Source organism: Rhinatrema bivittatum, chromosome 18 (assembly GCF_901001135.1).
Source record: "Rhinatrema bivittatum chromosome 18, aRhiBiv1.1, whole genome shotgun sequence".
Classification (NCBI taxonomy): Eukaryota; Metazoa; Chordata; class Amphibia; order Gymnophiona; family Rhinatrematidae; genus Rhinatrema; species Rhinatrema bivittatum.
In genome coordinates, this window is record NC_042632.1 from 56,605,956 (window position 1) to 56,622,354 (window position 16,399).

General features: G+C 44.1%; 1 protein-coding gene across 4 annotated transcripts in view; it reads right to left on the minus strand.

Moving 5' to 3' along the window:
- CSNK1A1 (casein kinase 1 alpha 1) overlaps positions 1–6,511 on the minus strand; it is a 70,977-nt gene extending 64,466 nt beyond the window's left edge. Inside the window, exons 1-2 of one of the 4 annotated variants that reach the window (XM_029583318.1) lie at positions 5,812–6,510; positions 5,624–5,730 (exon numbers count right to left, since the gene is read on the minus strand). In XM_029583318.1, the coding sequence (XP_029439178.1) occupies positions 5,624–5,730; positions 5,812–5,934 (230 nt within the window). In that variant the 5' untranslated portion in view covers positions 5,935–6,510. Of the gene's footprint in view, positions 1–5,623; positions 5,731–5,811 lie in introns of all 4 variants that reach the window. The other 3 variants (XM_029583320.1, XM_029583321.1, XM_029583319.1) reach the window with 3 other exon arrangements.
- Positions 6,512–16,399: the final 9,888 nt, after the last annotated feature.

Here is a 16,399-nt window from a genome sequence, read left to right on the forward strand (position 1 = left end):
TGCACCTTTCACCCACTATTTGAGTTCCACTTTCTCCCTTTTTCTATTTGAAGCCTGAGGTCTATTAGCCTTCTTATGGTGGTTTCTCCTTATATAGCCATAATTCTGAATCCTTTGAAAGAATCTAGCCATGTATGCCTTCAGAACTATAACAATGTGAAAGCTGAAGTGGTCATTGCGCTGTCTGTTTTGGTCTATCCCGGGCTGAGGCTAAGGTCACTGCTGGCTGGCAAGGCTGTGTAGAATGACCCGTTTTGTTATTCATGCTGTGTTGGGTATTTAGCATGCTGTAGGTGAAATATTGATTTCCTTTGTATGAAACAGTAAATGGGTACTTGGTGCATGACAGCTAACTTTTGCTTTTTCAGATAATTGTGATTGCTGCAATGACTGGATAGTACAAACCCTACACATGTTGCACTAAAGCTTTATTACTTGTGTTTACACAGTTCAAGGACTGTTACAAATTAAAACATCCACAATAAACACAGACGAGCAAAAACAGTGCTAATAGTGTTGCGACTGGAAGTAGGAAAGTTTCTGATATGATGAAGTCCTGCCTTGAAGATATCAGAGAAGATCATGATGGATTTAAGATACAGGTTGCTGACAATGCCTACTGTTTCGGGAACAAAAGCAGCAGGGGAGAACTCTCTCTTATGCTATCACTCAAGTTAAAGGATTAATGATGCTAATTTTGACTATTTGTAAAGAAAATCATAGCACTGGGATTTTTAGCCAAGTGGCTAGAAACTGTTTCAAACAACTTTTCTTCAATTCCATTCCAACAGAAATCAGAGAGGGTAATAAACTCAAATAATAAATCAAGTAAAAAGCAAATGTGGCAGAGGCCAGTTTAGGATTTTCCATGGAAGGGAAAGAAAAAGACATGTTTCCTTCCATATAGGGCTGACCCTAGGGATGCAGCAGGGCCCAGAGTGCCTTCACCACACCTGGAGAAGAAATATTTCCTTCCCTTCCCTGAAGGAGCATTTACCCTCTCCAGTGCATGAACCACTTTATTTCCTTTTCCTGAAGCCTGCTGGGAGCTAATGCTGAGCAGTACAGGAGGGAGAGGGTCTCATACAGGTCCCATAGCCACTGTTCTAAAGACAGACAATCCCATCAGTATCACTGATGCCCCTCTTGTCCACGGAAAATACAGCTATGAGGGCAAAAGGACAATGGACCAACTTAATCTTGTTCCAAGCCGAAGCAAATATATTTGGGGGGGGTCGAGGTGTTCAGGAGACAATCTATGCAGGTGGAGCCATTTGTGAACAAACAGAAGCCTGACAAAGGAAATATGGTATGCAAAATGAAGTACACCCCTCTCCTTTCCTGTACTCTACAGCTCTACCCCTCCATTGTCTAATCCACTGCTCATTACCACATATGGAAATTGAGCTACACCCCTCTCTCCACCTCTGCTCTCTCTGGATTATCCAATTCCCTTTCTAATACCAGACAGTACACCCAAACCTGGTCTGCACTCTACCACCACACTTCTCAATTATGCACGCCCAAGGCCGGAGAGTTCATTAGGTGAACTTTGGCGCCGAAGAGCAGCCACATGGTGCCACAAGCGGGGCTTATCCCGCTCGCAGCAAAGAGAAATGGGGACTGTGTGCTTAGATAGGTGGTCTACAAAGTTTTTAAATAAAATACTCCAGGTGCAATTGCACTATGGTTTAATATTCTCTATTCCTTTTTGGACCATTCCTAATGTTTTCTTTTCTGTCACCACACACTGACTAGAGGATTTCAATGTACTGTCGAAAAAGACACCAAGGTCCAGTTTTCAATCCAAGGTTGTGGACTGCAAACTGGTTAAAAGACATGAAACAATAGGATTAAATGGTCATGTTCCTCAGTGGAGAGGGGTAAACAGTGGAGTGCCTCGGGGATCTGTTCTTGGACTACTGCTTATTAATATATTTATAAATGATCTGGAAAGGGGAACAAGTGAGGTTATCAAATTTGCAGTGCTAGTTGATGCATATAGGGAAAAATAACCCATGCTGTAATTACATGCAGGCCGATACAGAAAAACGCACGGGAGAGCAGGCGAGTGCCCGCTCTCCCGGTGCGCGGTTCAGGAGGGTGGCCTATGCAAATTAGGGCCCACGGTAAAAGGAGGCGCTAGGGATACTAGCATGTCCCTAGTACCTCCTTTTTGATAGGAGTGCGGCTGTCAGCAGATTTGACAGCCGACGCTCAATTTTCCGGCGTCGGTTCTCAAACTCGCTGACCAGCCACGGGTTCGGAAAACGGACGCAGGCATAATTGAGCGTTCGTCTTCCGACCCATGGGCCGATTTTAATATTTTTTTTTTACTTTTGGGGCCTCCGACTTAATATCGCTATGATATTAAGTCGGAGAGTGTACAGAAAAGCTGTTTTTTCTGCACACTTCCCTGGTGCCGGTCGAAATTAAATGCCAGCCTTTGGTCAGGTGTTAATTTCTGAAAGTAAAAACGTGCGGCTTGGTTGCACATTTTACTTTCTGTATCGCGTGGGAATAACTAATAGGGCCATCAACATGCATTTGTATGTTGCGGGCGCTTTTAGTTTCTGGGGGGTTGGACGCACGTTTTCAACGCGCTATTACCCCTTACTGAATAAGGGGTAAAGCTAGCATGTTGAAAACATGCGTCCAAACTTGGGCTAACAGTGTACTGTATTGGCCTGATGGTTAGGTTTCAAGTTTAGAGTTACCACCCAAGAAAAAGATCTAGGCATCACAGTAGACAATACATTGAAATAGTTTACTCAGTGTACTGCAGTGATCAAAAAAGCAAATATTAGAATTATTAGGAAAAGAATGAATACAACAGAGTGTCATAATGCATCTGTACTGCTCACTGATGAGACCACACTGAGTACCTTTTTCAATTCTGGTTGGCGCATCTCAAAAAAGATAAATGCACTAGAGAAGGTACAGCAAAGGATGCCAAAACAATAAAGGGGATGGAATGGCTCCTGTATGAGGGAAGACTAAAGAGATTAGGGCTGTTCAGCTTGGAGATGAGACGGCTGAGGGGGAGATATGGACCACATTTACTTGTTCTATTCAACTCATGATTCTGTAGATGTGAATCAGTTATTTACTCTTTGAGATAATAGAAGGACTAAGAGGCAATGCGTAGCACATTTAAAAATTCGGAGAAAGCTCTTTTCACTCAATGCAACAATTAAGCTCTGGAATTCACTGCCAGAGAATGTGGTTAAGGCAGTTAGCTTAGTTAGGATTAAAAAAAGTTCGTACAAGTTCCTGAAAGACAAGTCCATAAACTATTAGTCAAGTTGAAAATAGGAATTAGCTACTGATTACCAGCATTAGTAGCATGGGATCTATTTAATGTTTTGGTACTTGCCAGGCACTTGTATCCTGGATTGGCCACTGCTGGACCCTCAGTCTGACTCAGTATGGCAACTTGTATTATGTCCTTTTCCTGGGCAGGACCATTATTATGGAACTCTCCCATTTCTTTTAAATGTTAAAAACAAAAAAAACCTGTAAAAACATACCTCTTCAAATTGGCATTTGATGTTCACACAACATAGGCATGACTTCCTCAGGTACGATCTTTAAAGGTTTGAATTTTTTACAATTCAGGCCTATCCTTTCCAGTAGGTATATTATTCTTATGCCCCTCTGCTTGTGATTTGTATTTTTATGATGTAATGTTAATTTTGTGTGCGCTTTTGTACCCCACTCCGAACTATGAGGGGTTATACATTTTTTTAAATAAAGAGAATATAGTGACTCCCAATACAGAACCCAGCATTGTGTATCTATGTTTATTCAGGTCCTTGGGAGCACATTGTTTTCAGATTCAGAAAATACTGAATAGCAGCCAGGTATCCCCTATAAAAACTGGAAGCCATTTTATTTGGGGGGGGGGGGGGGTGTGCAGGGCAATGAATTGATCCATTTGTATTTTGACAGTATTTGATCCTTTTGTTTCTATTTTATGAATTTTTTAAATCACTAAAACAGCTTCTGAATTACTTCTTAGCCTATAAGTATATAACTTAATATTGCCTGCTTATTCGTAAATTAGTTTAGTATGTGTTGACAATGGCTTTTCAGTCTGCTTTCCAAAGGGAAACAGGGCTTATAAGATCACTATGTCTAATACTTTTGTATTGGGTGTCTGTGCACTGACAAGGAAGTTTGTTCTCATGGTCACATGTTTGTCAATCTTGTATGTGCCCCAGAAAGTAAACTCTTTGGGTGAAACTACTACTGCTGTTCCTCCTTACTCCTACAAAAAGTGTGACCTAATGATTAGTGAATGGGTAAGGAACCAGGGTTATAAATCATGCTTCTCACACTAACATTTGGGCAAATCATTGTCTCAGGTACCTAATTTGTTACACTATAACAATTTGTTATAGTTTTGGGCCCTGTATAAACAGAATACTCCAAAAAGCACAAAACAAAATTAAAATGCATCACATGCTAATCAAATCTATGTAGTTCTGAAGTGTTGCTGCAACATATCCATGGAAAATAACTGGATAGCATTCTTTCCTTGATGGCAACAATGGAAAAACCATTCCTATAGCTTTGCAAGGAAGCTTGACCTGCCATGTCAACTTTAAAACCAAAAATGTAAATTGTAAAACTTGTATTACTAAACATACTGCTTTGCAAACAGCCGCTCTGCTACAACTGCAAGAAGCATTAGCAATAAATGTGGGTGCTACCTAATCTGTTCTTTTAAGGAGCAAGATATTACAAAAATCTTTTCTGTATCATTGTGATAAGTCTTGCTAAAAAAAACAACTAAACAGATGTATGCCAAAATCATGGAATCTGCCACACTTAAGTGAACTTTTTAAAGCACTGTCAAGAAATTTGGATTCAATTACTTGCTTTTCTAAAGCAGAGCTCACTGGCAACTTGGGAAATGAAATACATCAACAAAAAAATAAGACATTCACTCAATCCAATCATGGAGCCCCCCACCCCATAAAATCTTACAATGTACAATCAGCCAAGGTATGGAGGCCTGACATTTCAATGATCAGCTTTCATATTGTTCTGAACATTGTAATTAAGTCGTTTTTCTAATTTCTTACATTTCCATACTTCCCCATTCGAAGCAGAGCCACAAATATCTTCCACATAACATTTTATATTAAGACCTCTGACAACAAGAACATGTAAAACAAACAAAAAATGAAACATGAAATAGTTTACTAACAATGACGCTGCAAACGTAGCCGTCCAAGAGCAGCAATCGTTCTAGGTGGTCTCGGCTTTAAAAACTGGGAATACAGGTCTCACCCATTCAGCCAGCGATTGTATTATATTTAAACACTGCTGAATGATTTAACAGACAAATAAAGAAAGCGATAAGGCCACCATCCAAACTACTATAGATGTTGCAAACTGGAAGCCTAAGCGGTTGCCTCTCCTCCCCCTCGTTCTGTTGCCATTCAGTCTAACAAAGTACAAAAGGGACAAAAACGGTGCAGGGCACCTGCTGCTGCCCGGGGAAAAAGGCCAAGCGAGCCGGGCATGCAGTCACGTCCAGCCGCCATTTTCTGAGCGGAGGCGAGGAAGACATGTTGGAAGGCAAGACACAAAAGAGCAGCCATTTCCGCCTTACCGAATGTGGGGGATGCCGACCCCTCCCTGCAGGATCTTGTACAGCTTGCTCTCGTACAGGAGCTGCGGGTGCCGGGCCTTCTGAGACTCCAGCTTCACGGCCACCTCCTGCAACACAAGAGCAAGAGCATGAGGCGCCGTGGGCCGCGGCGCGAGCAGGGCCCGCTCCCCGGCCACCATCCCCTTTACCTCGCCGTTGGTTATGTTGATCGCCAGGTAGATGTCCCCGAAGGAGCCGGAGCCGATCTTCCGGACCAGTTTGTATTTGCCCCCGACGATGAACTCCGCTTTGGAGCCGCTGCTACTCGCCATGGTGCCCGGGCACACGGCTCGCGGTTCTGACGGTGAGGCGGGAGAGGAGCACCGGGAGACTTACGGGACCGAGGGGGGTGAAAAAAAGACGCGTCTCAGGCAGCTACAGACACATACAGCCGGGGGTCAGGGCACGCAGGGGCGGAGAGCGGGATCCGCGTCCCCGCCCGAAGAGCCGCCGCCTTCACACACACACACGGCTCGGCTCCCCTGTCACAGGACCAAGCGGCTCCGAAGGCCGGTGGGCGAAGGAGCGGAGCTTAAGGCACGCTCGGACTCCGCCCGCTCCGTCGCCGTGGACCCGCTCTATTCCGCGCCTCTCTCGCTGGGGCTCTCCCTACCACCGCTGCTCTACTTCCCCCTTACTCCGCCATCTTGTTTCTCCCCGCGCTCGCTCGCCTGCTCGCCACAAAATGCCCCCCTCTGTCGCGAGTACGGCCCCTTCTCCACGCGGGGCAGCCTGGGAACGTGCGCGCGGCAGCGGGCGGAGGCAGGGCAGGGCGCGGCGTGACGTCAGAGACACGCCAACGAACGCCGTCCGGGCGCGCCCTCTCTCTTCCCCTCCCCCCGCCCGAGGCCGGGACGGGAAAAAAAGCGGGGAAGCGGCCGCTGGTGCCCCTCTCCGTGGCTTTTTCTACCTCCCCCGCCCTCCCCTACCCTCCCGTCGCCGAATTAAAATCCTAGACGTGCCGCCAGGTCTGTGACAGATACTGGGAGTCAGCGTTACTATGGTGACAGGCGCGCGCTTCACTCGCCTGACGCTGCGTAACCTACGTGGGCGTTATTTTTTTTAACTGACACGTGCGTGGTGCCGTGGGTAGGCTCGTCCCCGCTCCGTTGTCGGGGGAACGGGCTGGCGGTGCGCATGCGCGTCCGCTCCTAGGCGGAGGCGTTGTGCTGCTGCCGTAATGAGCGGTTGCCGTTGGGCGGTGGCTTGGTGCAAGCCCAGGCCGTTTTAGCAGGCTTTAGTGCCGTGCCAGGCCCGGAGGGTTTCCGCGCGGCCTGCATGTAGGCTGAGCTCATCGTAAGTGGCAGCGTCCGGGCCTGTTGGAATACGCCCTGGACCAGAATGTGAGCATGGGGCAGACTTAAGCCCTCAGCACAGTGAACATCAGATTGATCAGGTTTTCTGTGCATGGCCTGGAAAGTTCAGGATGTAATAAAGATGCCACTCGGCTCTCCTTTTTGCTACACCAGACCAGCACGGCTATCCCTTTACTTCATACCAGACTAAGGTTTGCTCAAAATACTATTTAGGTCACTCTGCAAAGTTGAGAAATTGTTTAAATCCACAAAAAAATGAGGCACAACGTTTTGATAGACAACTTTTAAGACAAGGCATTTTACAAAAATAACCGTGAACGTTGAAAGACTGCTTAAGAATTGTAATCCAAATAAATGTGGCTCATAGTGCGATATACTTTTCAAAATGAAAAATAACTTTTACAGTAAATTGTCTCCATAGGGTGAGCCATTTGTTGGGTCCTATAAGATAAACCACCTGATGGGTACAAGGTGACAGGGGTTTCCAATTACAAAGAAATATTTTTAAAGTTTTGGTAGCCTTTTATGTTTATTAGATCTATTTTTTCTGCTGTCATGTCATGTGCTTATAATGGCAAATTGGATGGGCCATCCGATCTTTTTCTGCATTCATGTTTCTATTATTGCCAATAGCAAAGCCCAAGCAGATGTAGAATAAAAACATTTCATAAAATATACACATGGATCAAAATAAAACAATAAAATCACACAATCAAAATAAAACACAATAAAGGATTGTAGTGTTTTCTTTTACTGTCACGCAACCTCTTGAGGCCAGCTTTCAAGCTAACATGTTGAAGTGCTGCTTTGTGATCAGAAAATGCAGTTCCAATGAAGTGTATAAGGTCATTGGTAAGAATTGTTATACTGGGTATCCTTTTTCAACAGTTGCCAATCCAAGTCACCAGTGCCTGGCAGGGTTTCATGCTACTTGCACCCAGAGATGAGCAGTGGCTTTCCCCAAGTCTACTTAGTTAATGGTTTATGGTATCCAGGAATTTGTCCAAATCTTTTTTAAATCCAGATATGCTAACCACCTTTGCACAAGTACCTGGCTGATTCCATAAAGCAGATCTAATTCCTGTTACTCCCAGAGATAGCAATGGCTTTCTTGGGTCTATCTGGCTAATAATGTGTTATGGACTTTTTCTCCAGGAACATGTCTGAACCTTTTTCTAAGCCCGCTATGCTAGTTGCCTTGATCACGTCCTCAGCTTCATTGTGCGCTGAATGAAAAAGTACTTTCTACGATTTGTTTTGAATCTGCCGGTTGTTAGTCTCATGAAGTGTCCTCTTGTTTTAGTATTATATGAAAGAGTAAATAACCATCCCGTTCCACCCCACTCATGATTGTATAAACTTCAGTCACGTCCCCTCTCAGCCGTCTCTTTTCCAAGCTGAAAAGCCCTAGCATGCGTAGCCTCTCATCATAGGAGAGATGTTCCACCCCCTTTATCATTTTTGTCACCTTCCTCTATACATTTTCTAGTTCTGCTATATCTTTCTTGAGATGGGGTTACCACAAAATTCAAGGTGCGGTCACACCATGGCTCGATACAGAGGCATTATGATTGTTTTATTCCCATTCCTTTATGGATCTTTCCTCACATTCTATTTATTGTGGTGTGCAACCTTGGAACGAGGTGGAGTTGGTGCATCCTGCAGAGAGGAGGCCCACAGGTCCCCACCATCCGCTGGCGGAGCTGGCTGTGGCAGAGGCCCAACTGGAGCTTCACCTATACCAGCCCTCATTCCTCTGAGGTTGAGCCCTCGGATACCGAGGCCGGCAGATCCTAGGCAGGGGCTTCTGCAGACGAGCTGGATGTTAATGGAGACGGCCAGGATCCGGGGCAGGCTGCGTTCAGATGTGGTCAGGAGTCAGGCAGTGGTCAGTGGCAGGCAGAGTTCAAGCATGGTTGTTGGTCAGAGGCAGGCAGGGTTCAGGCGTAGTCGAGTGTCAGGCAAGCAGAAGTCAGAACCAGAGATCTTTCCAAGGGAAGGCAGAACGGATAGGCAAGCAGGGAGGCAAGGAACAGCACAGGCCGGCAGACGATGACAGAAGACACTGACCACAAGACAGAGACCAAACGAAGACCTGAAGACTGAACCACAGATGAAACCAGGAACAAAGACCAGGAATGCTTAGGCAACTTGTTCTGCTATCCATTCAAATTCTGCTATCCATTCTGCTATCCATTCAAATTCTGCAAAACACAACAGCCCGAATCTTGACCAACCTACGCAAACATGACCATATTACACCTGTTCTAAAAGATCTACATTGGCTCCCAATAGCATCCCGTATACAATATAAGGCACTCTCTCTCATCCACAAGGCTTTATACAATCCTGAAATGAACTGGTTCAATGAATCCTTCCGCTTACACCAGTCCAATAAGCCTACCAGACATGCACATCTCGCAACCATGCCGATCCCCTCTCCCAAACTCCACAAACTAACCTCCACAAGAGCCCGTGCACTATCCATTGCTGGGCTGACCCTTTGGAACACAATGCCAGTTGAACTACGGCAAGAGGAATGCCTGAAATCCTTCAAGTGGAAGCTTAAGACCTGGCTATTTGCCAAAGCATACACCTAATCTCCACTCTGCCTTTCCACCGCCCCCCTTTCAGTACCCTGCTTTTGCCCCATCCTTCTTCTTTCCGCCCCCTTCTCCCCTCTTCTCCCCCCTCTGCTCTCCACTCCCCCCTCCCCCCCTAATATTCCCAAATCCCTTTTCTCTTAGTCTCTCAACATTGTACATATGTATATAATTGCAATTCTTGTTTAATATTTAATGCAATTTATCCCATGTTCTCTTACCCCTTTATTCCCTTGTTAACATGTTTTATCTGTTCCATGTAAAGCGCCATGCATGGCGTATATTTGCGTTACACTGTGAACCAATGTGATATCCTGGATGAATGTCGGTATATAAAAATTTTAAATAAATAAATAAATAAATAAATAAATCCAGTAGTTGACCTATTGCCAAGGCAAGGAGGAGCTGCCAAGGTGGCCTTTTATAGGCCCAGCTAGTGATGTCATCATCGGGCACGCTGGCATTTTCCTGCCGCAGGCCCTTTAAGGTGAGCAACGTCGAGCGCGCATGCGCTTTAGGAGGGGCCTGGAAGACAGCAGTGTCGGAGTTTGGCTGAGCTTGGCAGTCTGTCCGTTCAGGGGCCTTTTCCCGGCATCATAGCAGGTTGAATGCGGAGATCTCCGGCGGAGGATCTCGCTTCGGACTTGGGGCTGGAGGTGAGTGTGGTGAGCCACGGGGCAGGCCTGTGGACTGCCAAACGCAATATATTTGCTTTTTTGACCAGTACTGAGCACTCCAAGGTCCCAATACAGAACCCAGCATCATGTATTTGTGATTATTTTTCCTAGATGCGTCACTTTAGACTTTTCCATATTAACTTTCATCTGCCATTCAGTTTCCTAGTCTGTCAAGGTCCTTCTACAGTTCTGCTGCTGTTTTAGTAACTTTGAATGATTTCATGTCAGCACAAATTAACCACCTCACTTGTTCCTTTTTCTAGATCACTGATGAATATGTTAAACAGCATAGATCTCAGCATTTATCATTGTGGTACTCCACTAATAACCTTTCTCCATTTGGAAAATAACCATTTAGTCCTACCCTCTGTTTCCAGCTTTTTAACCAGATACCAATCCACAGAAGGGCATTGCCTTCAGTCCCATGACTTTGTAATTTCCCGAGGAATCTGTCATGGGAGACTTTGTCAAACGCCTTCTGAAAATCCAAATACACACTCATCAGCCGGCTCACCTTTATCTTCATGTTTTCTTCATATTCCCAACACAGACTGAGGCAGAGAATTAATTTGGTTTTTCTGCTAATTCCTTGAGCTCTCTTTGCCCTTTGGCCATCTTATGACCCAGTTGACTCCTTCACAGGCTTTTTGCTTCACATGCACTTGGAAAAAGATTGTATTAGTAGTTTTAGCCTCATTGGCAAGCTTTTCTTCAAAGTCTTTCTCGCTCTGTCTAACTTGTTTTACATTTAACTTGCCAGTGCTTATGCTCTTGCCTACTTTCTTCAGTTACTTCAGCATATAATGTTTTAAATAAAAAACATCAAATTCCATTTGATTTTGTATTTTCTTATAGTAAATCATAATTATATAGTAAAGATATATGTACTATTATGCCATTTTATGACCTGTTGCATGCACATGTACACAGTGGCTACTGTGTATTTTATGAATAATAGAAATGTGTCTCTTTAATGCTTATTGGATGGTAAAATGGTTATAGAACAGTCCGCTGAAGTGTAGTTATATTGTGGCATTCTCTTTTTATTGCTTCATCTTTAACTTCTTACAGTTCAGTGTGGTTTCTCATCCATTACCACTAAAATTTAGCTTATTTAATAATCTCTTTGCTTGACCTGGGGGCAATACAATCTCTTTTATTCTGAACTGTGGGCTTTAGCATTAGTGTTTTTAAGATTTGTGCTTCTTTAATATTCTTTCCTGTTTCTTCAAATATGTTTCCAATCGCCCCCAAAAGCATTGCATGATGAGGTGAATTCCTGGTGATTCACGTATTACTCAGGGCAAGTGTGCAAGTCTGGGTGGACTGGGGAGAGTCCTTGACGAGGCTTTGTGTATGCTGATGATTGGCAGGCACGTCGGATGAGCAAGCAAAGCCAGGAAAGAGAAGGAGCAGAAGGCCTAAGGCTAGACACATATCCTGCTTTGTACCATTGAAAAACACATTTCAGCCTCAATAAAGGGAAAAAAAAACCCTACAGTTTTAATATATGTAAGCTGGTAATTTCCATTAACAGACTAAGAACTCAACCATTTCAGAATGAGTTGTTGATATTTGGGGAAAAGGAAAGGGATAAGTTAAAAATACTTGGAGAGATGACTATGAACAATAGAGTACATTGCTTTCAAAACAACAGAAAGTTTTACAGCTCCAGAAAGACAGAGCGTGTCTCTGCAATAGAAGGCAGATGAGCCAGTCACTCTCATAGCATAGGGTTCAAACAGAACTGCAGACCCAGAGACCCCCACAGGATTCCTTTGTTCATCGTGCACTGAGGAACCTGTGTAAGTCACCTAAATGCCCTTTGCTCAAACTAGATTCAAAGTCTTTTGGGGGAAAGAGCACTGTAACCGTGTCAATTAAAAAATAAACATAAAGAGAAAATTTATTAGCTTGCTTTTCAGTGTCATGAGCAAATCCATACGAAACATATTGGAGACTGTCTCTTCCCTATTCAGTGAGACAGGTACTAAACACAGGAGAAATCTCATCTCTATGCCAACAATTAGTGAATGAAAACCATTTTACAGTTGTAGTTCATGACTGCAAACTAGTGAAGATTGTTTTTTTTTTTTGTAGCTTGTTTTTTAATAGAAATCAAAGAAAGCAATTAGAGTTTGGTGAATTGTATTTGTAAGAGCTGGAAACCCGGCTTCCGGGAAGGCTCTGTTCCATAAACAGGCCTTATCTGAACATGAGAACGCCAGCCTTCCCTGTTGCAGTGTGCAATGGCGCCATCTTCAGGCTCAAGTCATGTGCTGCAGGGAACTAAGAACTTGAGCACATCCTACATCCACTGGTGAAGTGGGTCACAGAGTAAAGATAACACAGCACAGAGAAGAGCAAGGTGATGTTCCTGTGAGGAAACATCCAGAACTTGAAATAAAAACTGTTACGCTTGGATGGGGCCGTAGACTCTTACCTCCGGCCCAGAGTCTCGCGAATGATTCCCTGATGTTGGGGCAGACCCCCCCAGATGAAAGCCCAGCAGGCCACCACATCTGGCCAGGCCCAACTCGCTGAACAGAGGGATGGCACCAACAGCTAACCAGGGCCTCCCCTAGGCAAGTGCACACCTGACGACGCTTTTTAAAGGTCCCGCAGCAGGAATGCCCCCACGGCGCCCTCTGATGATGTCGGGAACCTCTCAGTATAAAAAGTATAAAAGTATACTGAGAGGTTCCCGACATCATCAGAGTTCCAACCTTCCACAGACACCTCAGCAATAAGTCTACTTCCCTGAAAATGTGCCTTTGTTCCTGGTTCATTTCCTGTGTCCTGTTTCTGGTTCTTGTGCTGGTGGTCTGGTCTGTGCTTCGAGTTCTTGTCTTGTGGTCAGTCTCCCTTCTCGTCTATCCTCAGTATCCTCACTCCTGCTTATCTGGTTCCTTGTCCTCCATCCCCCTCTCTTTTCCTTGTTTCCCTCGGATGGACTTCTGGCTTGACTTCTGCTTAGGCTCTGACTGATTGCCTTCTGCCTGCCACTGACTACTGCCTGATCACTGACTCTGTTGAACTCCACCTGCCACTGACCTCAACTTGAACCAGACCTTGCTTGCTTGCTGCCTGCCGCTGACCACTATTATACCTGGACACCACTGCCCTTCTGCTCTAGACCCTGGCCTGCAACTACCTCTTCTCAATGGATCATCTTATCTACGCCAGAGGGCTCAATCTAAGGGGAATGTGAGCTGGTATAGGAGAAGTTCCAGTTGGGCCTCTCCCACAGCCAGCACGGCCTGCTGATGGTAGGGACCTGCAGGGCTCCTCCCTGTAGGATACGCCAACTCCCCCTCGGACTAAGGGTCCATGCCCGCAACAGTAAAAGTTCATCTAGTCTGCCTCTCTATCATGTTTGGGTACAAGAAGGTATATATTCCCATAAAACTTTCATCTCTTCTACTCAGTCTCTCAAACCTTTTCCTACCATGTCCTCTGTATCTGTCACAAGCATGGCCAAACCTTGTCACAGACCTAGTATCTATCACCATCACTGGCAGGCTACTCCAAGCATCCATTACCTCTCCAAACTAGAAGAACCTCTTCAGGCTCCCTCTTAGCCTAATATAGAGTGAATGAAGACAATGGCAAATAAAGACCAGTAGCTCATTCAGACTGACTATGCGTGACATGCTCTTCTCAGGATATATATCCCACTTGTCAACTGCACAAGTTTGACCCTTATCCAAGTCATCTTTTATCATCTCTCCGTTTGGTTCAAACAAGTTCCATATTTAATCCAACATTCAGATATCCTCCCTTGTCATAGCCGTCAAACTTTGTAATAATCCAAACAGCTATCAAAACTAGAGAGGCTATTGTCTGGATATCCAACTGCTTCATGCTTGCTGATGTTAGGGTTGTTACCATGGCTGCCCTGTGCAGGTAACCTCAGCCTTCTTGGAAGATTGATGAACCTGTACCTCTGGTGTTAGTGTTGTATCCATGGTTGCTCTGTGCACGTTATATTAGCCTTCTGGAAGCCTGAGGCAGCCATAATCTGCATATTGGCTTGCATTCTCCTCTCATTGGCTCCTTAAATTAAAGTTCTATATGACTCAAGTTTCCCACCTCATTTTTCTGCTTCTGATCCCCACCTGTCTTTACCATTATGCTCTCTGTCTGTCCCTAGAATGTTTAAATTCTGCCATGGTTTTGGTTGATACTACTGCCGTGGCTATTTCAAGCTCCTGCTACCCTCTCAGTAAAGAAGCATTTCTGATGAGAATACTATGATCAGGATACTAAAAGGAAATTTCAAAACTACAAAGGAACAGAAGACATTTTAAAATATAATTATCAAAAGCTTTAAAAAACACTAAAGGACGAGACACTGATTTCCTCACATTATCAGGCAGAGGGCCCTATTTAATGAAGAATTTTTCAGAAGCACGGAATTGGAAAAGGTCCTTTTTTAATAAAGCCCATAGTCTTCCTAGAATTGTAAACTGTTGTTCTCATCCCACTCGTAATACATCACCTCCCTCATCCTTTTACCTTGTAACTCTACAGGGTTGAAAACAAACACTGATGCTACAGTTTACTTGTATATTTAGCCAGCATTACCCTTCGCTCATTCTGCATTGACCTGGTGAAGGGAGGTGAGCTCTAAACAGCTTGTCACAAATATATAAAAAGGCATCACCTACAACTTGTTTGTTACCCTTTCCTTCTAGCTGAATCCAAGATACTTTCTGGTGAAACTAGTCAGCACTTCTGCGGTGTCACAGAACATAAAAATAGGTCATATCGTGTCATTCCAGAAGCACTACAGAGCAAGGATGAGCAATTGCATTCCATTTATTCTCACAGCTTGTAGTGAGTGAGTCATCTACCTGTATTTCAGTGCCAGTTTAAGGCTACAGCAATGTGAATGCATTGGACCCCACCATTCCTGGGGTGTCAAAGTGGGCCGACTGGGAGTGATGGTGAGATGCATTTAAGATTTTGACTCCCATGGGCAGGACCAGAGGATAAGGGCAGGGGTCCCCCTCTTTGCTCAGAGAGTGGAGATTTACCCCTGGAGATTGGAAAACGAGGGAGAGGTGTTGGGCCAGAGTGCCACAATGGTGCCTCTTTGAAGTGGTACTGATGTACACCCCTAATGTAAGTAGCTTCTTTGATCTGGATATTTGACGTCCTAGACAGTTGCCTATGTTGCCTGTGCCTAAATCCAGGCCTAGTCACTTCTGCTACTTCCACTCTGTTACAAGGATTCTTGTAGGTCATAGACAGGATCTGCACTGGATTCATATTGAGACTTGGCTGATACTTAAAGTATTATCATTGGTCCATTGGTGTTTATGTTTGGGGATTCCAAAATATTTATCGGATCTTATGGTACGAACCTACAAGAATGCTGTGTTTGTCTCAGCAAATGCTGTTAATAGACCTGCCTTTGTAAGTAGATCATTTCACATGTGCTCTATATGGCGTTTGTCTCTATTATTTATTTTATTTATTATTAATTTAAAAACTTTTATATACTGGCGTTAGTGGGGACATCACACCGGTTTACATATTAACAGCAGATAGGAAATTACATTGTAACAAGGCGTGGGAACTTGGAGGGGGAGAACAAAGGTAAAGCAAAGAAGAAATGAGAACAAACCGATAAAAACATTAAGTAAGCATAAACAGCATATGTAACATTAGGTATATCAGTATATATTAGGTATATCATATATATCATATTACCGACATTTTGGAATTCATTTTAGAAAAAAATTGAAGGCCTGGCTTTTTGCTGAAGCATTTGTTTTTATTTATTTGCAAGCCTTTGATATTCCTCCTTTTTCTAAACATGAGCCCAAGGTGGATTACATGAAGTAACAAGACAGTGAGTACATACACTTCTACAAAAACAGCACATTAAAAACAAAAAGAGACTATTATGCCCGCAAGATTCACCACCTCATTTTTGACTCGAAAGCTTTATTCAATTACGTGTCCAGCCTCACAAAAGCCATCACCCCAGCAATCCCAGAGGACCTAGCAAAAACTAAAGCAGACGAATTGGCTCTCTACTTCAATAGAAAAATATCCGACCTCCTGAATAAGTTGACTCCAAATGCAAGTGGACCTTCCAATACTTCATATGTTCATCCAAACAAAGACATC